Genomic DNA, 22,642 nt, shown 5'->3' with positions numbered 1-22,642 from the left:
ATAAAAACCAATGCATTTATAATAATAAAAGCCATATGGATGGAAATCTTCACTTGCATGTAAGTAGCTACTGGAGTATTAAATTACTGATTTGATGGCAAATGAGTCACAAAATCTAAAAGAAGAGTCATTTCCAATCTAGTCTCTAGCTTATACTTACAAAATGATAATGTGGAAGTTCATCTTTTATAGTTACAGTCTGATAGATTATGGCAATAAGTAAATATCTTAAGTTAAAATATACTGTAGGAAAATACAGATAAGACATAGAAATGTTATGGTACTACTGTTTGTGTGAGACATTAATACTTACTGATCATTTCTATAAGTACGGATTAGTTCATATTAACAAGAATAATAGCAGTGAAAAAGTGACAGTCTCACCAGGGGGGCAGGAGACCAAGGCAGTCACTTTATATATAACTTAATGGGATAACATTGCCTAAAACCTATTTTAAAGAAAACATGACAGGTGTCTGTCTCTCAGCAGTGTCTGTTACACTAAGAAAAAGCTTCCTCTATGATGCAGTGGAATGAATAAAGTTCAGATGGTTCTTGTGCCTGCATTTACTGTGCTCAGCTGTGACAGTAAAACCAATTAGTACTATCAAGATGTTTTCTGTTAACATTGCTGGGGGTTTCCTGACAACAGTAGCACCAAAGTATGGATCGTGAAATTCAATCCTCCCACAAAGCCCGATGCCAAATTTTAAAGAATGGGAGCCTGAAGTCAGGCTGTCAGGTTCATAGCCAGCCTCCACTGAAATGGGGCAGCAAGCGCCTTCAAAACTCCCAGCACTATAGAATTTAGGGACCCTAGCTTTAGGGTGTCATTTTTAAAAAATAACCCATATCTGAGTATTCAGGTGGAAAGGGGAGATGAAACTCATCCCCTACAATCTACCACCAGGGTGGAGGGCTGTTATGGGCTGGGTTGGTTGATTGCGGTACCAGAGCCAGTAGATCTGAACAAACATGGATTTGTGGTCCTTCCCTTGGTCTTGCTCTCAGATCACACGTGGCCCGTCCCCAAAGTGATCTTCATCCCCAGCCAACATGGAGACCAGATCCACAGCACACCAGGGATTAGCAGGCACTTCTGCATGGTTGCTCAGCCTGCTGACTCTCCATGCAGCCCCTATGTGGGGTTTAAGTGGTACCAAAGGCCATCTGCCAGCCCTCTAAACCAGGCCTGAATTCCACCCTGCTGGAGTGTTCTGTCTTGAGGTACGCTTTCTTTGGTTTTATTTGTAAATGTGCAATAAAAAAATAGAATATTTACACCATTAAAAATTAAATTTCAGTGTCAAGGTTTTATGAAATAAAATTCAAATGTTTTCTATGTGCAACAGATTAATTATTTTCTTCGGATACCAGATACAAAACTGTTTTCAATACACAGAACAATAAACTTATTGCTGCAGGTGTAAGGCTTTTGATCCAGAAGTTTCCCAGTTGTCAGTGGTGATGCTTGTCCCATAACTGCCATGTCAGCTGTCCGCCAAGCTTCACAGTAGTTGCTAACTAGCCGGATCCCATTTGCAGTTGAACCATGCCATATGATTTTATGTGGCCTAAACAGTAATGTTTAAAGTTATTTTCCTGAAACAATCCTTTATCTGTACATTAAATCTTATGCCTAAATCTACAGCAGCCTGTGTCTCTGCACCCCTGCTGTAAATTCACTTGAAGCAATAAGAGCGTAGAAAGCAAAGCGAGGCCAAAGATACGGATGGAAAGAGAGGAAATTGGGACATCAGAGATATTCTATTCCCTGTTCTTCTCTCCATCCTGTCCCTATCAGCAATCAATAGGAGAGCTGGAATGGAAGAAGAGGGGAATGGAGGAGAAGGAACAGAAAGGATGAGAGGAGAAGGGGGAAGTTAACCTTTGTCACATTTCTAGCAGCCCAGGGCATTTTGATACTTATCAGCTAATAAAACTACATTTCATGTAATACAGAAAATGCAGTGTGAACTTACCAAGATGGATCTGTCATGACATTTCTCCCATCAAAGGAGTATATTGGACTCTGGATGTTGAACTGTCCCCCGCTGCCAGTAAACACAGACTCCCAGTTGTTGAAGAGTATTTCTCCCTATTGAAATGTTAAAAGCCATCTTTTACTAAGGCTATTATCATATTATGAAATGCTAGAGGTATTCTATAAATCCAAAATCTCTTCTGCTTCTCAAAATACTCATGATTAAGGCTAAGATTTTTTCACAGTTACAAACAGATCACAGGCAATAAACAAAAATTCACTGAGCCCGTGACTTGTCCGTGACTTTACTACAAATAACCGGGGGTGAGGATTGGGTAGGGGGGAGGAATGGAGTCCCATGGGGGGGTGGGGAATGACAGGCCGACCCCCGACTTCAGTAGTTGCAGCAGGGGGCGCAACCACAGAGGGCACACAGCCCCTGCTCCAGAGCTCACCCAGCTGCGGGACAGGGGTGTGCGGCCCCCATAGACTGGGGCACACGGCCCTCGCTGCAGACCTGCCAAGCCCAGGATGTGACGGGTCTGAGGCATATGGCCCCGGCTGCAGACCCCGCCAAGACCCAGAGGACACGGGTCTGGGGCGCACGGTCCCAGCTGCAGTTCCCGGCCCCGGCTGCAGCCCCCCAGAGGAAGCCGGGGGCTCTGGATGCAGTGTCCTGGTTCCAGCCAGCCCCAGTTGCAGGGCTTTGGCGCTCAGTCCCTCCTCCTCCTCCTGAAGCCCTAGAAGTCATGGCGGTCTGGTAAAGTCACGGAATCCGTGACTGCCATGACTAAATCGTAGCCTTACTCATGATTCCATCAGCGTGATCTTTCACGGCAATCTTTACACTTTATTCCTAGGAGACCTCATTTCAAACTACCACCCTTATACTGCTAGCTTTCAGCGCTACCTCTCTGTCCCAGGCCTCTCTCTTTCCTTTCACAATTGTCTCTGCCTGAATCACATTCCAACCCTTTTCCTATATCATCTACACCTCTTCTGTCCTCCTTAACTCACAATCTCAGAGTAACTTTCGACTCTTCTCTCTCCTTCACCAAATGTAAAGCTTCTTGTTTGAAAGGCCTTGTACAAGTTAGTTCCTGCATACCTCACCTCTCTGCTCTACCCTTTTTGCTACCCCCCTGCCTTGGTCTCATGCTGAGTGCACCTGTGTCTGTGTCTGCAGTAAATTCATTTTTCTTATAGCTGGAATGACTAAATTAGAGAAGTGAAGTTAAAGAGGTGTTAAAACTGTAGCAGGCAAAGTCAGAGGGTGGGATTAATTTCACTCGTCCTTGTGATGGTCCAAAAGGTTATTTGAAAATTCTCACATTCCTTATAAAACCTGACTTCTACCTGAAGAGAAAACTGAAAACAATTTTTAATGGTTAATGCAGATTCTGGTAAAACCAAAATCGTTCTAGGGCCATTACAACTGGTTAATTGTAATACAAGATGACTGTATTTTTGAACTGCCTTGGAGTAGTCATTTCTCATCCCAATCACAACAAGATAAATTTTTATTTTGGAGACTCCTCCTCCCAGAGTTCCGAACTGCAGGGGGTTTCGGAACGGAACCTTCCAACCTTCTGAGTGCTGGGAGGTCAGATATCACTCCTGCAAGCCAACTGGCCTGTTGGCTAGTGCTGGGAGCCAGCCAGTATTTCAGAGCTGTGCTTTGGCACACGTGTGTATGTGTAGGACGCCACAAGATGACTCAGATTCTAGAAAAAGTGAGATTCTGCTCAGTTATCGTGATGTAAATCCAGTTTAACTATTGCTTAAGAGCTGAATGTGGCCACAATCATTAAAGATGGGACATGTGGTCACCGTAATCTATTAAGCTCTTCAGGCAGACTAGAAGGTGTAGGCTAGTGTATGGCCTTGAGAAACAGACTCACCTTGGGGGGTAAGAATTCTAAGGCTGTTTCCAAAACAGGATTATTGAAAGAAAAACATCTAAAAAGTTACATATTATACCATTGCCTTGGCATCAGTTCACTGTAAGCCAAACATTCTCATTGCTTTGTTTCTACCATTAGCCTTATAATGTTGAAAAAGAAACTCTGAAAATGCAGCTGCTTCTAGCCTAAGTGTAAGACATTGCATAGTGATGCTTATCACAAGGATACAGATAGGAAAAACAAGGCTTTTCCTTTATAAGATACTATGACCAAACAGCTCAGAGCCAAGAAGCAAGCAAAAAAAAGTCTGTTACCTCAGTTGATTTCCAAGATTTTTGGATTGCTAGAGACCACCTTTATACAGCAAATAAAGCATTTGTTTTTACCTTAAGGTTAACTATTGGTAGATTGTATCTGTCTGATTTTCTCACAACTGTAGACAGATCTTGCAAATGGGATGATAGGAAAGCTCTGTATGTTGACATTAAACCAGCCGCTCGGGCTTGTTGAAAGCATTGATAATCAGCTCGCATGGCACCAGAAAGTGGCAAGTTCAAAGCCACCAAATGCAGCTGGAAAATAAGGAAAAAAACTCACTGATTTCAGGTTTAAGTTATAACATTTATTAAGCAATTAATCTGCCTCCACCCTGATAAGGAAAATGTGCCCTTGAGAAAAGCAGAAAGACAAATAGCTGAGCATAATAGTTAGTACATTCCAAAGAAGACTATTTAGATTAACCTTTCGTGATGAAGGTATATTTGCCACCATTACATCACACTTCTTAAAGAAGTCATGTTCAGCTTGCTGAGCCAGCCCACCCCAGCAATATGTTATCTTCAAAAGTTAGACAACCATAAAATCATTTCAAAACCAAAACACTTCCATTTTAAACAACAGTTAAGATTTGCTAAACACAGTTATTGTCACGTTGCTTATAAGAGCCCAACCATTACAAGGAAATAAATACAGTTAAGGACCTAGCCAGGCAATGGCCACAAACATTCATTGTAATCAACCACAAGGAAAAGCATTCTTTAATCACAATGTAAGAAGCTGAACTCTGATCATATGTTATTCTTTCAGATGCAGTAATTCTGTGATCTTGACTAAATATTTAAACAAATTTTTACAGAGGAAAATTTATATTCTGAAACATCCATTTGACAACTAACAACCACCAATTGTCCTCATGGCAAAAACAGGAATAGCTATGACTAAAATATGTTAAATCAACATTAATGAACTTTAAACGTAGCCTTTGTCCTAGATTTTGTTATAGTATAGAAGTGAGTCCATATTCAGAGCTCAGAATCAGGAATGCATTTGCTAGAGGACATGAAGAAAGGTTAGAATAACAAAAACAATTCTTAAAGAAGATATTTAAAGTTTTTCATAGCTTCTAAACTAACTAAAAGACGTAACTGAAAATTCTCAGTGTAATTGCTATAAATTCAGAGGGGATACATTTAAAAATTCAAACAAAGGTTTAATCCCTGCTTTAAGCCCAAATCTCAGCTATGCAGCTGTAATAGTGCCTCTATTGTAATTCTTCTACTTACTGTTGGTTTTCCATGATTAATAGTTGAAACTGGTCTTAGTGCTGGAAGAGACTGAAATCCCTATTAGTTCAACATACAGAAATAAATCAGAGTTAAGATACAATGCTCAAATCACAGAAAAAAAGACAACTTTCTTACTCCAGCTTGTTGTTGGCAATACTGCAGAATTTTTTTGTAGTGAAATAAAAATTGAACCACATAGAATATAAAGTCATATTACTCTGAGCATAACATCCCGCAACTTTAAATTCAGATACATATTACACACTAAGGTCCTGATTTAGAAAGTCACACAAGCATGTATTTACATGCTGTCTTGAACAGGGATGCTTTCCTGAATGTGGGTCTATAATACTAACACTAATCTGCCTATCTGTATCAATGCCAGAATGCACTTGAATGTATGCACAGCAACAGACAGTGCTTAGTATGAAGACAACATGGTTGGGATGGATTCAAATGAAAATCAGAGTGAGACAAGACAGGCCATCCACAGTAGAGAAAAATCCCGTTGAGAGGGAGCCTATCTGCAAAACATTTTTCCCATTTGTAATATTTCAATGCAGTTTTTCACAAGCCATGAACAATTTTGCACTTACATAGCCTGAAATTGCTGGAGGTGGAGGGCTATCAGCTGGGATGGGAATTAATTCCCCAAGCTGGAAGAACACAAAATGAAGAGATAAACAAAAACATATACATGAATGAATTATATTTCTTTAAACTGTGCTGAAGGATAATCTTAGCACCCACACTCGCCCCTTAAAGAATATTTGCAACAAAACCAAACTTGAAGAAGAAGAACTACATGATGCAATAATACCTGCAATCTTCTCCATCCTCCTCGAACACGGATAAATACCTCGCTACTTTCACTCAGGTAGATTAATGTACCTTCTGCCACTAAGTGAACCTTTTGCAACATTCCATCAATATTTCTGAATGTTGTAACCTGTCAAATAACAAGGAAACAGAATAATCAAAAATAAGGACATTTGCAGATAAAATTAAGTCTTTCTTTGAACTGGAAATTAATAGAAGTCATAGAATGAAAATAGACTTTCTGTACAGTAAATATTTATAAAGCCTGTATTAGCTCATTTCACCCAATTTTGTTTATGTGGCATCCACTTCTTTTGGCCCTTATCATGAAAGGTGGATCTGGACTGGTAGTTGCCTGTTACATTCATTGACTGCCTCAGCCATGAAGGAGTTTGGGGTTGGGTGTGAAAATAGGAACTCTGAGCCCTTAGCAGGAACACAGTACTTCTTATCTGCGCTCTTGCAGGTAGGGCGTTATGGTAGCAGGAGTCTGCCAAATTGTCTTTGCAGTTCAAACAGAGCCTTGTTTATAGGCAGGGCTATACTGTCATTAATGATCTGGAGGATGGCGTGGACTGCGCCCTCAGCAAGTTTGCAGATGACACTAAACTGGGAGGAGTGGTAGATACACTGGAGGGTAGGGACAGGATACAGAGGGACCTAGACAAATTAGAGGATTGGGCCAAAAGAAATCTGATGAGGTTCAACAAGAACAAGTGCAGAGTCCTGCACTTAGGATGGAAGAATTCAATGCACTGCTACAGACTAGGGACCGAATGGCTAGGCAGCAATTCTGCAAAAAAGGACCTAAGGGGTGACAAGAAGCTGGATATAAGTCAACAGTGTGCCCTTGTTGCCAAGAAGGCTAATGGCATTTTGGACTGTATAAGTAGGGGCACTGCCAGCAGATCGAGGCACGTGATCATCCCCCTCTATTCGACATTGGTGAGGCCTCATCTGGAGTACTGTGTCCAGTTTTGGGCCCCACACTACAAGAAGGATGTGGAAGAATTGGAAAGAGTCCAGCGGAGGGCAACAAAAATGATAAGGGGGCTGGAGCACATGACTTATGAGGAGAGGCTGAGGGAACTGGGATTGTTTAGTCTGCAGAAGAGAAGAATGAGGGGGGATTTGATAGCAGCCTTCAACTTCCTGAAGGGGGGTTCCAAAGAGGATGGAGCTCGGCTGTTCTCAGTGGTAGCAGATGACAGAACAAGGAGTAATGGTCTCAAGTTGCAGTGGGGGAGGTTTACGTTGGATATTAGGAAAAACTTTTTCACTAGGAGGGTGAAAGCACTGGAATAGGTTACCTAGGGAGGTGGTGGAATTTTCTTCCTCAGAGGTTTTTAAGGTCAGGCTTGACAAAGCCCTGGCTGAGATGATTTAGTTGGGGGTTGGTCCTGCTTTGAGCAGGGGGTTGGACTAGATGACCTCCTGAGGTCCCTTCCAACCCTGATATTCTATGATTCTATGATACCAGAGGAGGCAGTATGAAGGATGCCAATCAATTTGTGTTGAGTCTCCTGAACCTCCTCCAGTGGGATCTGGGAAGAACCTGCAATTCTTCTCATGAGATCCAGAAACTGTTTAAAATCATCTGTGTATAGATGAGGAGGAGGGAGAGGAGGCATCACTGCCTCATCAGGTGAGGAGAAGAGCTATTAGTCTGAAGCGTAGCTTCCTCAACAGCCCTTCTCTCCTGATACTCAAAAGATTCCTCCTGGGGAGGCGATGGACATGGAAAAGCTGAATGAGTAGGAGGGTGATGCCCCTGACACTCCCTGTGAGTTTAGCTAGGAGCTCTGGAGAATTGTTCCCTATAGGCAGCCTATACAACCCAGAATGACCAGTGACCAGTGGGGTGGTCCATATGGGAAGGGAGGGGGCACCTATGAATACTCATACCAGGGGGAGCCTGGAGCATCCCGTGTACATCTGTGCCTCAAGGATTCCCTTATAGAGGGTGTTGAGAGAGGCAGCTTTGGGCTGGTAATCGAGTGAACCTTGAACAGAAATCTGGGAGTCAGAGGAATTGTCCTCATTGTAGTCCAGAAAGGGGCAGCTGGTGGAATTGAGACTTGGAGTCTGTCCATTCAAGAGGGTACCAGAGTGTGTCTGTGCCAGGGAATGGTGTGGTACCAGCAAGGAATGAAGCTTCAGTACCCAGAGTCTTTCAGCACCCATCAGTAGAGATATCTCCGGTTTGTTTGAAATGACCAAGTCCTTAGAGAATCTGAACTTCTGCAGTACCAGAGGAAGCTGTGCAGTAACCTGATGGGGTTCAAAGCTGGAGGCAGGTGGCACTAAGGATGAGCTCAATTTCAAGGGCACCGTCTGGCACTGTGCAGTTTGGGGAACTACTGGCATTGCAGGAGTTATCAACACTGAAGTTGGTACTGGTCTAGTTGATGCAGAATGCTTAGAGTCTCCAGAGGTGCAATCCTGCTTGGATAGTATGAGTTGGGCTTAGATACCGAACACTGACGGGTACTGTGAGTAGATACCTGCTACTTTCATAGAACCTATGGTACTGGGAGATCAAAGTGCCTCAACATTACTCTTTTTAGGATGCGAGGTCTCCAAAGTGGAAGGTCTCTGAGGTGGCTTCTTAGCACTGACTTCTCTGAGGGATCCAGAGCTCCTCTTTTTGGAAGTCTTACAGTTGTCCTCCACAGATGTCTCCTGAGTGGGCTGCGGAGGTTGATGGGACACTCCTTGTAGATCTAGTTTTGAACCTGAGCAATCTTACATTTAAAAGGGATAGGAATGTACTTTAAGCAATGGAGGTAGCTAGAGTGGCTGTCACTAACTGGTATAGACTTCTGGCAAGTTAGGCAATGCTTAAAACCTGGGAATCCACACATAACCTGAGGATGAAAAATAACTTCTTTCGAAGAAAGGAGTAATCCCTCAGGGAGGTGAGGTGGGGAAGATGAAAGGTCTCTCCAAAAGAAATCCCCACAAAACTAATAAAAATAAATAAATAAATAAATAAATAAATAAAGGATGCTAGATACCTAACAAATTATTAAACTAGAGGAAAATCTTGCTCTAAAGGCAGACTAGCAAAGAATTAAGCACCGCAAGATGCTTCATCTCAGGCTGAGGCCGTTGAGAAGGAACTGTGGGTGGTTTGTCCATTGCTGTCCTATATACCCTCGGTACAGGACAGCTGGGACATGACTGGGCATTGCTATCAAAAGTCTCTGATCAAAGGCACAGGGGACACATGCACACCTAAAGTGGAGCACCTATAGAGACAGGAGGAAAGTCTGTTGAAAATATTGACCTGAATTACTGGGTTTTATTCTACTTGGGTACCTAGTTTCCTTGGAAGAAAGCCTGGGCTCAGTATTATTTATTCTATTCACATAACATATTAAGTTGCCATGTTGTATACTCCTTCAGAGGTACTGATTTGTATCTGCAACATGCAGCCCCTCCACTGATTTAGAATTCTATTAATCTTTTTGAATTATTTTGATAAGATGCTACTAATAAACCACCAAACTGAGCTTTACTCTCTTTGCTCTCTTTCTGAAGACTTATTATATAGAGTAGGGAAGTGATGCAGTAGTGGCCTTCTATTGGGGTGTTTCCATTGACATTCATGCTCTGAAAATGGCAAACTTAAGTTTTCTTCTCTTACCAGGTTCCTAGTTCCTGGTAATCCTGGCTCCCCGGGAGGACCTGGTGGCCCTGGAACAGCAGCTGCTAAAATAAAACAAAAATATGTTTCATGTCTCTTTTTTGAGAGAAAGAGAGTGAGAAGGTGAGAGGAAATACTTGATAATGTTGTGTAGGACAAAGGTCTTATTGGCATGAGTTTGTGACAACTATAATACTCCCATGCACTGAGGTCCTGAGTGAGTGTGTTCACACAAGCTACAGAAAATCTATTTGCAATGATTTTGGTACTATTTTTCTTGTATCCTTCCATCTGGGTGGATAGTCATATATCCTGCAAGCTCTTCTGCATATGTTTAACTTTAAGCACGCGACTAGTATTTAAATCAGTGAGACTACTCCCACGCTTGAAGATAAGCTTTGTGTTTGCAGACTCAAGGCCTCAGTTATCCTCTGTACAATTTGCAAGGGATCATAAAATCCCCTAAAAACAACCTAAAATAACTTTTCTTTACAAAAAAGGTTCACAACTTCAAGGTCACCTATCTCATTACTTTTAATGTTTAGAAGAAACTGGCACCTCCTAAGGGAGAGCTGGGAATCGTTCTTTTACAATGATATGAACCTTCATTTCTAATACGAAATGTTGGATTGTGACAGGTTTAAGACTTCTCACTACTGCAGAACTGAGATTTGTTCACCCCGATCCTTGGGCCAGTGTATTTTGGAGTGACAATTCCATAAGTAGCAGAGAAAGGAGGAAATATTTCTCTGGCAGGCTGATCATATATTAGTGGTTGTTTGAAGTTGCTCAGAGGTTTGGAAGGCAACAAATAATCCCAACGGGCTGTGTGCCAGTGGTTCCCAGTGGGAGCTCAAGGCATTTCCTTCCACTGAAGCTGAGATGAAGGTGTCTGAACTGGAGAATCCATGCTCTAGGATGGTCACAAACCACCATGTTAGAAAGATCCTATAGTCAGAGGCAGGCGCCTCCTTGGAAAGGAAAAGACAAGCGAGAAAGGGAGGACAAAGAAAGGTTGAGGGGCAGCAAGGGAAAGCATGATAGGGGTGATGTGGGGAGGATAAGCGGTGTAGTGGGGAGCACAGTTATGCTGAGGGATGGAATGAGGTAGGAAGGAATAACTTTTATCGTCAAGGGACAGTTTTCCATCTTAATCTGAGTGCCTGGAAGCCTGGCACTCCCAGGCACCCTGGTGGCAATTTCACTTACGTTTTCAGCACTTCTCAGAATGCATACAAAGACCAGCAGCAGCTCCCAGACACAACTGCCCCCACTATTTCCAGCTTAATTGGAAATCTGTAGCTTGATTTTCCCCCCCAAATGCTGGCAACTCTGCAAATGCATGTAACGTGCACAACGTTGGCACATGGTGTTTACAAACTAGGGTGACCAGATGTCCCAATTTTATAGGGACAGTCCCGATATTTGGGGCTTTTTCTTATATAGATACCTATTACCCATTCACCCCCTGTCCCGATTTTTCACACTTGCTGTCTGGTCACCCTATTACAAGCTGAAGGAGAAATGTCATGCAATAATTTTCTGTGATTGTCTCTTTGAGAAGATCTGGTGAGGGTAAGTGGCTGCACTTAGCACAATGTCCCACTCCTGTTTATTCATCCACAGCCCCCAGGAAGGTTTACTGAGTGTCTCTGCTATTACATGGGAGGAAGAACAAAAGAAAAGGCACAGAAGAAAGGGCCCAATCCTGCTTCTGATGACTTCAGTGGGACAGGGATCCGGCTCACAATGAAGGGGGTGGGGGTATAAGTTAATCGAGGGAAAAAAGTTAAAAATTACACCAAATATATAGGAAAGAAAAATGTCTTGTTTCTACTATATTCTTGTATCCTTCCAGTCTGAACTAGTTTGTGCTAAATATAACACCATAAAAACATTTTTAAAAAATAGTTTAAAAAAGACCCCTAAAATTCAGAAAGCCATATCACCAGTACATTAACACGCTCCAGGGCTTGTTTTATTAGAGTATAAAAGCCGGTGATGATGGTGTGTTAATGGAAGAACAAAGCAACCCCTGATGAAGTTTAGTGCCATTAACATTCCCTAAATACGTTTTTCATTAAATCTCATGTAACCTTGGAACCATCTTTACAATCTACAGAGTCATCATTCTGGTGCACTTGTGGGGATCTTTTTAGACCAACTGTTATGTGCCTGTGGCAGGGGACAGAGGCTTGATTCAAAGCCAGCATTCAGTAGTTTAGCCTTTCCTGTCTCCCACACTACAGCATGTGGGAATTTTGACATGGCTAACCAGGAGCCTAATTAAAAGGAGGCAAACTCATGCCTGGCCTCCATTCAGATTTACTAAATGGACATTCATCAGTTTTCTTAATAAAGCAAAGAAGAGGATGCGTAGGAGGGAGACTGAGGTCAGTGGCAGAACAGTCTAGGGAAGGAACACACCCAACGATTGTCTGGAATGTTTTGTTTAGTTTGACTGGGTCTTAAGCAGTTTCGAGAAGTGCTTGATGTGGAGGACATGGTAGCTGCCTGTAATATTTTATGAATATTGTTTATCTCTGTGTGTTTGATATAGTATTTGCTATCTTACCAAGTGTTAATTCAGACAGGAAAGCAGACAAACAGTTCTGATAGACACCCATCTACAGATAACTATATTGCAATTCAGAGAGCCAACTGCTTCGAAGTCTACCCCTCATTCCCTGCTGGGCTGCATAAATTGGCTTGACCAGGTTCAGTAAAGGTCTGCCCCTGAAAAAGGGGTGAGACACGAGGGGAAACGGGCTGAATCCCAGCCCCCAGATGCCGGGGTGTCTGGATAAGTTAGGCCTACGTAAGGTTTGGGTAAGAAAGATATGCATGTAGGCTGGTTGTTGTGTAACTAACCCTTTGCTCTTGTTATGCTGTGTTCCATCTGTTGAGACTAAACAATGGTTGGTGGTTTAAAAGGCTGTTTTGGCTCATATTCACACACTAGTCACAGCTCCCAAAGAGAAGAACTGCAGGATTCAAGCCCAGTCAGGCTTGCTGAGGAGTCACAGTCAGTGCACAGGGTACAGGACCCAGTCTGGCGGAATGGCAGGATACCACCCCAGAATAGATGTAAACAAGCAGACTGTCCTCTGTACATTCAAAGAGACTTTTCCAAACCATGACACTTGGTTACGGCAATGCATTCTCAACGTTCAGGCAATAAAACCCTGTCTGAAGTGGTTTACAAAACTCCTCCCTCGTGTGTGAATATATGGGCCACATTTTGTCCCTGTGCTAATCTAGTACACTCAAACCCAATAAAGGTGTGAAAACTGAAAATGTGTGGGTTTTGCCTATGTTAAAAAATTCTTACAACTGTTTTGCTCAGAAGCTGTAGCGCCTCCATGTTTATGAGCTGGAATCTTAAATTTGGCAGAAGGCATCATCCTTTTTCTGGCCCTGTGAAAATTTGCCAAGTTATAAAGCCTATGAAAGTTTCCAGTTGATGTTTGACAACAAAATTCTCCAAACATTCCATTTCCACTGATCATGCCCTGCCAGCGCCAAACTCGCCGAGTATGCTCCAGCCCTGAACTGAGCAGAATTTCCCTGCAGTTCCCCCCTGTAAGCCTGGCTGCTGGGAGCTGCTGTGGAACCAGGCAGTGGAATGGAGAACAGAGTGACCATCTCTTCTGTGCTCTCCATGTCACCCTCTCCCTGCTGGAGCTCAGGCAGTGTGGAGGAGAGGGAAGCAGCCTGTCTCAAATGCAGAAAAATATAAGAGCTTCCATGCTGGGTCAGACCATGACCCAACTTGCCCAATATTCTGTCTCTGGCAGTGGCCTGTACCAGAGCTTCAGGGAATGTATTGAACAGAGCAATTATGGAGTAATCCACTCATGTCTTCCACTCCCAGCTTTTGGTAACCAGAGGTTTAGGGTGGCCCTGAGCATGGGACTGGATCCCTGACCATCGTGGCTAATAGTCATTGATGGGCCTACCCTGCACGAATCTTACCAGTTCTTTTTTTAACCCAGTTATACCTTGGCCATCACAACATCCCATGGCAATGAGTTCCACATTAGTTGTGCATTGTGTGAAAAACTACTTCCCCTTGTTTGTATTAAATCTGCTGCCTATTAATTTCATTCGGTGACCCCTGGTTTTTGTACGTGTGAAAAGATAAATAACACTTTGCTATTGACATTTCCATACCATTCATGATTTTATAGACTTCCATCATACCGCCCTTTAGTCGTCTCTTTTCTAAGATGAACAGCCCTAATTTTTTAGTCTCTCCTCAGACTGAAGTTGTTCCATCCCCTTGATTATCTTTGCCTTTCTCTGAACCTTTACCAGTTCCAGTATATCCTTTTTGAGATGCGATGCCCAGAACTGGATACAATATTCAAGGTATGGGCATATTTTTTATCCCTTTCCTTATAGTTCCTAAAATGCAGGTAGCCTTTTTGACCGCTGCTATGCACTGAACCTAAGTTTTCAGAGAACTATCCAGGGTGACTCCAAGAGCTCTTTCTTGGGTGGTAACAGCTGCTTTAGAACCCATCATTGTATATGTATAGTTGGGATTATTTTTTCCCAGTGTGCATTACTTTGCACTTAAAATGTTGACATTCATCTGCCATTTTGCTGTCCAGTCACCCAGGTTTGAGAGATCCCTCTGTAACGGCCCAGTACAGCTCCTTATGGACCCCACTGTTCACCTCTCTGGTGGTGAAAACTGACCATTTATTCCCACCTTTTGTTCCCTATCTTTCAACCAGTTAATGATCCATAAAAGGACCTTCCCTCTTATCTCATGGTTACTTAGTTTTCTTAAGAGCCTTTGGTGAATGAAGGACCTTGCCAAAGGCTTTCAGAAAATCCAAGTACATAATACCAAGGGGATCATCCTTATCTACATGCTTGTTGACTCCCTCAGATAATTTTAACAGATTAGGGAGGCAGGGCTTTTCTTTACAAAAACTGTGTTGACTCTCCACCAACAAGTTGTGTTTATCTATATGTCTGATAATTCTGTTGAACAGCAGATGGGGTGACAGGGTAGGCAGATGGGTTGGATGGGGACAGGGTAGACTCTGGGAGATAGTGGCTGGCTAAGCTGGGATGCAGGTGCACACACACACACACACACACACACACACACACACACACACACACACACACACACAGCACACACACTCAGGAAAAAGCAGGTTCAGAGCTCCCTCACCTGAGCCATATATCGCTGGAGGTCCTGGGGGTCCAGGAGGGCCTGGTGGGCCGGGAGGTCCAACTATTCCATACCCTGGAGATCCAGGTAGGCCAGGTAACCCAGGGGGGCCTCTTGGCCCAACAATTGAATCCCCCTTTGGCCCCTGTCAAGGCAGGAGACTATTGTTTAAACACAAAAATGATACACATGCAGCAGTCTGAGTGAGCAATGGCGTAAGCACCCTGATCTCAATAGCGAGATCCTGAAGTTAGCCTCCCAAACCTATATTTGGGCATAATTTAGTCTGTAGTCTGATTTTCAGAAATGCTGAGCACTCAGAAGCTCTCACTGAAGACAACAGAAAATGAAAATCTTACTATTTAGGTACCTAAATTATGGATTTAGAGCCTAATTTTTTGCAACGCTTTCTGAAAATCTTGGCCCCAGTGCTTGGATCTGCTCCGAGTATCTGATTTCCCCCCTAATGCTGTACACTATTCACCATGCACCTGAACCGCCAGTGCACAACTAAGGTCACTCCAAGTTTGAGATACTTAAAATGGAGTCAAGATTGTCTCATGATGCCTGTGAGAAGGTTTTAGCCCTAAGGATACATGACTCACCCTGAGTGCCTCCCGCATTGCAACAGTATCCCAGCCTTCTACCCCATTCCTCACCTTGCCCTCTACAGACTCCATCTACCTAGCCTCCCAATTTATGAGTGCCAGAATAGGGAATCCTGCAATTTGGCAGGGAGCATCATGATCCCCATGCAGCTTCAGCCCCTCCCCCCCATCCTTAAGGCCAGCCTGCATATATGGAACAGGTCAGGGCCCTGTATCCAAAATGCCTGCTCATTGTCTGCTGCAGTTGATGTGTCACCCAGTCTCTGCTGTTCTTCAGGCAAAGCATTTCTCTGCCAGACCACAGACGGGTGCAGAGGGAGCAGTTCCCAGTAGAGTCAAATGGGATAATTCAGGACTCACTGCAGGCAAGGGTCCTATCCTGGCACTCCTTCCCAGTTGCCACAGACCTTCCTTCTTTTCTGGCACAGTTATCATTAATGGAACCTAGCAAACCCCATACAGTAGCCAATTAACAGGTGCCATCCACCTGGGGATTAGCAAAACTGCTTCTAAAGCTGATTTTTATGGTGATTAACACAGGATAAAAAACTAGATAGATTACAAAGCAGCTGAATTTTATAGGAACTGTTCAGACTGATACACATAGGATTTTTCATTAATGTTTTTGGAGCACTGGATGTTAGTTATGTTAGAAAATGTTAGTTAACTAGATGGCCAACATTTTTCAATATGGACACTGTATTATTTCTGTACTGATTATTTTGACCTTTATGATGCTATAACCAATAACATCATACGTATCTTAATTTATGTTATTGGTATTATGAAGCTACTTATTGACGTAGCTAATTCAGGCAACAGAGCAAAATGTTAAATCTGTTTTTTCTGGCAACTTAATTATCACACGATATTAAAATGTGTATATTTAATATTGTGAATAAATCCTATATGCAAATCATACTAATTTTATTTGCATTTATTTTTAAACTTCTAAAATACACATAGTTATACACATTTAGGCATATGTATGGAAATATAAAATCACACTTGGCATAGTGTGATTTTACAACCTAGAACGACAGCTTCCAAACAAAACACTCCCCCAGCCATCTTTCAACGAAAAACCTGAACAAACAAGTAGATCTTGTAGTGTGTCACGAAGGTTCTCTCTGACCAGCTACAAAGTTGAAGGACTTCTGCTGAGAATGCTGCCACTGGCAGGTTACTATATATTTTTATTCTTACCCTTTATTGGTCACTGTGCCCAAAAGAGGCAATAGTCTTTGTAAATTCAGACAGCGTAATGAGAGAGGCTCTCCCCACACTGAACCTGTTGGGTACAATTCTCCTTTGATTTAGTCTAGTTCTTAATTCAGTTACTAAGTATGAATTGCAAATTTTACCACAAATAAATCTGTAGCTCACTTTAAATCTAATTTAGGCCCCAAACCTGGAAACTTTTATGCATGTGCCTAACTTTACTCACATGAGTAGTCCTATCAACTTCTATGGGGCTGCTTGCCTGCATACAATATTACCCATCTACGTAAGTGTTTGCAGGTCTGGGGCTTCAGAGAAGAGGATTTTCAAAATCTTACCTACTTTAACTTTTGTAGTTAGTCCAAAAAACAAAACAGAAGTCAGTGACATCACAGAATCATGGAAATTTAGGGCTGTAAGAGAACTCATGAAGTCATCAAATCCAGCCCCCTGCACAGAGGCAGGATCAAGTAAACTAGACCATTCTTGACAGGTGTTTGTCCAAGCTGTTCTTAAAAACCTCCAATGATGGGGATTCCACAACCTCCCTTGGAAGCCTGTTCCAGAGCTTAACTACCCTTAAAGTTAGAATGTTTTTCCTAATATTTAATTTAAATCTCCCTTGCTGCAGATTAAGCCCATTACTTCTTGTCCTACCTTCAGTGGACATGGAGAGCAATTCATCACAGGCCTTTTTATAACAGCCTTTAACATATTTGAACACTGTTATCTGGTTCCCCCCCTTCCACCCTCCCGTCTTCTTTTCTGAAGACTAAACATGTCCAATTTTTTTTAAACCTTTCCTCATAGGTCAGGTTTTCTCAACCTTTTATCATTTTTGTTGCTCTCCTCTGGATGCTCTATACATCTTGTCCATAGCTTTTCTACACTGCAGTGCTCAGAATTGTACACAGTACTCCAGCTGAGACCTCATCAGTGCAGAGCAAGGTGGAATGGTTACCTCCCATGTCTTACATACAATGCTCCTTTTAATACACGCAGAATATTAACCTTTTCTGTAACTACCTCATATTGTTGACTCATATTCAGCCTGTGATCCACTATAACCCTAAGATCCTTTTCGGCATTACTCCACTGAGCCAATTATTCCTCATTTTGTAGTTGTGCACTGGATGTTTCCTTCCTAAGTGAAGTACTTTGCACTGTCATTTTTAAAATTTCATCTTGTTGAATTCAGATCAATTCTCCAATTTATCAGGGTTATTTTGAATTCTAATCCTTTCCACCAAAGTGCTTGCAACTCCTCCCAGCTCGGTGTTATCTAAAAATTTTATAAACATACTTTCCACTCCATTATCCAAGTTATTAATGAAAATATTGAATAGTTGTGGACCCAGGACTGACTCCTGTGGGATCCCATTAGATATGCCCTCCCAGGTTGACAGTGGACCACTGATAATTACTCTGAGTACATTATTTCAACTAGTTGTGCACCCATCTTATAGTAATTCCATGTAGACCACATTTCCCTAGTTTGTTTTTTGTGTTTATTTAGTTCTTACTGGAATGAGAAAATGCCCATGTACATTTCTGTTGCAAGAGAGACTGCATCACTTACAACTAGTCCTGGTCGTCCAGGGGGTCCAGGAGGCCCTGGCATAAAGAACCCTCCACTTGGTTCTCCTTTTTCCCCTTTGAAGCCACTTTCGCCATTGTCTCCTTTCTCACCCTTAGAAGAAAAAACATTAAAAAAAATAAGTGGAAACAGGATTGGAACCTAGCACTGATCCTGTAAAGTTACACTAAAAATCTCAATACAGGATACAATGAGCTTAAAATCTGCTTTTTGAGATCACTCCCTTCCCCAATGACGTATAATGAAAACAAATAATCTACATCTCCCACAGAGAAAAGAGAAAATTAGGTAGGGGAAATTGTGTTTATTGTAGTTCTCCTTCTGCTATCCTCCAAAACAAGATTCCATACTGCAATTATACCTTCATCCACCAGAAAGCTGGAAGCAAAAGTCACAGGAGGAGTAAAGAGCCAGGCTCCATCCCCTTTCCTTTGGTCACTGAAAAAGCAGACTACAGATGTCACAAAAATAGAGCTGATATTTAAAGATGTGTAGAAAAGCAAGGATTATTGTAGACAGGTGGAGAGAAAGTGAAGGAGATAGGATGGGAGAAGAGATGACACACAAAATATTGGCACATGATTTTCTCCTGTGCTTCTCTTCTCCCATCCTACAGAGAAGATCATCAGTGAGTCTGAGAGAAGGAATGACAAGAAGAGCCTTGAAATACAAAGTTGTTATTCTCCCTGCTGAATAAGAACCACATCAACAGAAGTTCCAGTCTCTCATTATTTTCTTTCTGTAGTTCTGTAACATGCTTGTTTTCTCTCTACCCTCCTCTTGGTCTTCCTTATTTCTTCCTTCTGAGAAATAAGATTGTAAATAGAAGCAGCAGAAGACTGAGCAAGAATTACTCAATCCCAGGACAGGTGGCAAAACAGACTCAGGGAAAGGGGTGAGGAGCCCAGCTTATAGCTTTTGTGATTGACAGATTTTCCCTCTTGCTTCCTGGTAAATGGAGTTGTAAAGCTTGCTGTATGGCATCTCATTCTGTAGATGGGGGGGACAAATGCCAAAACAGCACTTTATAGATGAAAGCATCTGTTTAAGGTGGAGATCTTATTCTGCTAAATCAAATAAGCCACAGCCTATCCAAGGGGGAAAATTTCTCTCTTTGAGTTGATGCAGGCTACACATTACACCAAAGAAAATATAAATGGTTGAGCAGGAAGAAAATCTGATAGCAAACCTCCTCTATAATAATCTTTCAAAGGGATTGGTTATACCATTACATAACATTTTGATTTGATTTCTTCTGGAGATATCACTATGCACTATTCTGATTACATTACACTAGAAATTTTATATTGACACAAGGCAGGATATAATAGCTCTAATTCAGTAAGAGCAAAATAAAAGCATTTTAAATTAATATTCCATTCATATTCAATTCCAACACTTAAAGTAATCCATAGTGGGAGGACAGATGAATGCTGAAACAAGGAAGTCTGGATCACATGGTTTTCCTTAATAAGCCATTTTGGAGAACAAATAAAGGGAGACAGAACTATTGGCTCCCAGCAGATCCTTTATTTTATTAAGTCTGTAAAATGGTTTGTACTGGCTCCATCCCCTTTCCTGCAGTCACTGAAAAAGCAGACTTCAAATTTCACAAAAGCAGAGCAGGTATTTGAAGGTGTGTAGAAGAGCAAGGATTACTGTTTATGGGGGGAGAGAAAGGGAAGGAGGTAGAATGGAAGAAGAGACAACACAGAATTATCAGCACTGACTTTTCCTTGTACTTCTCCCATCCTACAGAGAAAACCATCAGCGAGTCTGGGAGAAGGAATAACAAGCAGTCTGTACAAAAACTGATTTTTCATGTATTAAATGTAGCTAAATTTGCTCTAACAGTCTTTTTGAAAGCAAAAGTTCTCTCACTCCATTGTTGGTATGAAAGAGTTTGAGAACTATAGCGGAGATTTAAAGTAGATAATGACAAAGTATGATTCATTTTAATACAATTTGTGAAAAGAAACTACTTAGAAGTAAAACCCAGATAATCTTTTGTATGTTAGTAACCTCCTTTGTTTACTTTTGGTATATTATATAGTCATATGATAACTTGTTTATTCACCTATTAATTTGAATAATTGCATAATCTATTAATTTGTAATTTCTGGTATAAATCAATTATTGTGTGTATTCCACTTATATGTTAGTATTTGTCTTATATTTAATGCATATTAAAATATAGGGTTAAAAAAGCTGAACAGAACTAAGACACACATGGGAAGTAATTACCTTCATGCTGTTAACAAAGTGGCTGAAATATGCTGAAGGCAGAGGAGGACCTGAAAAATCAAGTACATTATTTTAGTGCAAAAATCATCTGTGCTTTCCATTTTAAAAGGGCTAAATTATCCATAATTTCCATTTTAGAAGGCCATTATCTGTATTATTCTAGAAGTTTAAAATATAACTCTTCTCCATAATCATCTTGACCTTTTTAATGTGGCAAACATTTGTTTCCCCTCTGTTTTACTGTAGCAAAAGCCAACATATGGTCTGCTGGGCTGGTGTCAGTGGGATTGTGCTTATGCTCTGGTGATGGTTAGATAACCTGAGACTACAGAGTCAGTATTTTGTTTTTCATGGTCTCGCTCTGCTGTTTTTGTGTAGGTTTGAGAAATAACTTTTTTTTTCACAGTGCTCAACAGCAACATGATGGACTTGTTTCAAAGAGATACTTAGAATTCCCTGATGTATTGTAAACAGTTTAAATTAGGGCTAACAGTTTAGAAGATTAATTGAATTCAAACAAATTGCAGGGAAGTGTATTCAATCAAATCCTAATGGAAAAGATGGCACCATGTAGTTATTCATTCATAAATTAAAACATACCACACTTCAGAAAGGCAGTAAAAATACCTCCCCGGCTCTCTTTTGAGAAAAAGCTTAACAACTGCTCGTGTGAGGGAAGCTGGCACCTTGTTTTCCAATGAGGAAGCACCTATGTTCTCTGCTAAACATACACCCAATACAAAATCAATACTCTGCTTGATTTTAACACCCAGGGGACTGACACAAAGTCCACTGAAGTAAATTGAAAGGCTCCCATAGACTTCTGTGGGCATTGGATCAGGCATGATAAGAGCTATTGGGTTCCACAGCACATCTGGAATTTCAGTGAGACAAAGTCAAATTCATTCATGTATCAGAGGGGTAGCCATGTTAGTCTGTATCCACAAAAACAACGAGGAGTCTGGTGGCACCTTAAAGACTAACAGATTTATTTTGACTTAAGCTTTTGTGGGTAAAAAACCCACTTCTTCAGATGCATGGAGTGAAAACAGAAGTGAAAAACAGAAGTAAAAAAAGAAGTGGTTTTTTTACCCATGAAAGCTTATGCCCAAATAAATCTGTTAGTCTTTAAGGTGCCACTGGACTCCTCATTGTTTTTGTAAATTCATTCATATCATACAGATGTTGCTTTTGTCCCCTCCAGACAAATATCTGCAAGTCTGAAGGCAGCCAGACTGGTATTCACAAACAAAATCTATTGGGTTAAGTTGGATAGAAATTTGTCCACATTTCTGAGCAAACAAAGCCATGGTTCATCATGCAATCGTCATGATTGGAACTCTGAAGAGGCTACTGCGGAAGCACTACAACTGTCTGTGCCATTGCCACAACTTTGAAAACTCTGTGCTCAATCGAGCTAACTCATAGCATGACTTCCATCATCATCACTCTAATCTCTACCTCATGCACTTCATCTGTCAGACCGATATGTCCTATAAGGATGACTTATAGGGAAAGGATACTTACTTAGGCTGCTATAATGATCAAGAAGAAAAAATGATGGTAATGTTCTACTAGGGCAACAACAGAATGGGCCACCAATTGTGTGGTGCTTTCCTTTAGCAAAATCTGAAACCCAACAAGGTCAATTGGATTCTCTAGGCAGACTAAGTAAATAGACCTCTGTTCTTTAGAGAACAAAGATGAACTCTGTTTTCAGACTAGAGGAAGTGATATCCTGACCATAACGAAGGTGTAATGTTCACCCCACTTTATCTCCAGCGAGAGTCCAAAAACACATCACAAGTATGTGGAACATGATATCATTGTGATTGTCCGTCATCAGAACTTGCAAAACAA

At 41.5% G+C, this 22,642-nt stretch overlaps 1 protein-coding gene across 2 annotated transcripts in view; it reads right to left on the bottom strand.

Annotated features, from left to right (window-relative positions):
• Positions 1-1,293: 1,293 nt before the first annotated feature.
• The window catches only part of COL15A1 (collagen type XV alpha 1 chain), a gene marked incomplete in the record, with an annotated part of 278,369 nt that continues 257,020 nt past the window's right edge, over positions 1,294-22,642 (bottom strand). For both annotated transcript variants that reach the window (XM_034761429.1, XM_034761430.1), the window contains 10 exon segments: positions 1,294-1,574; positions 1,983-2,098; positions 4,275-4,460; positions 5,451-5,510; positions 6,050-6,109; positions 6,274-6,402; positions 9,922-9,986; positions 15,113-15,257; positions 18,521-18,631; positions 20,783-20,832. In XM_034761429.1, the coding sequence (XP_034617320.1) occupies positions 1,358-1,574; positions 1,983-2,098; positions 4,275-4,460; positions 5,451-5,510; positions 6,050-6,109; positions 6,274-6,402; positions 9,922-9,986; positions 15,113-15,257; positions 18,521-18,631; positions 20,783-20,832 (1,139 nt within the window).

The sequence above is a fragment of the Trachemys scripta genome, chromosome 2, assembly GCF_013100865.1.
Source record: "Trachemys scripta elegans isolate TJP31775 chromosome 2, CAS_Tse_1.0, whole genome shotgun sequence".
Lineage (NCBI taxonomy): Eukaryota > Metazoa > Chordata > Testudines > Emydidae > Trachemys > Trachemys scripta.
The sequence above is the reverse complement of the archived record's forward strand: the minus strand, read 5'-3'. Positions and strand labels throughout refer to the sequence as shown.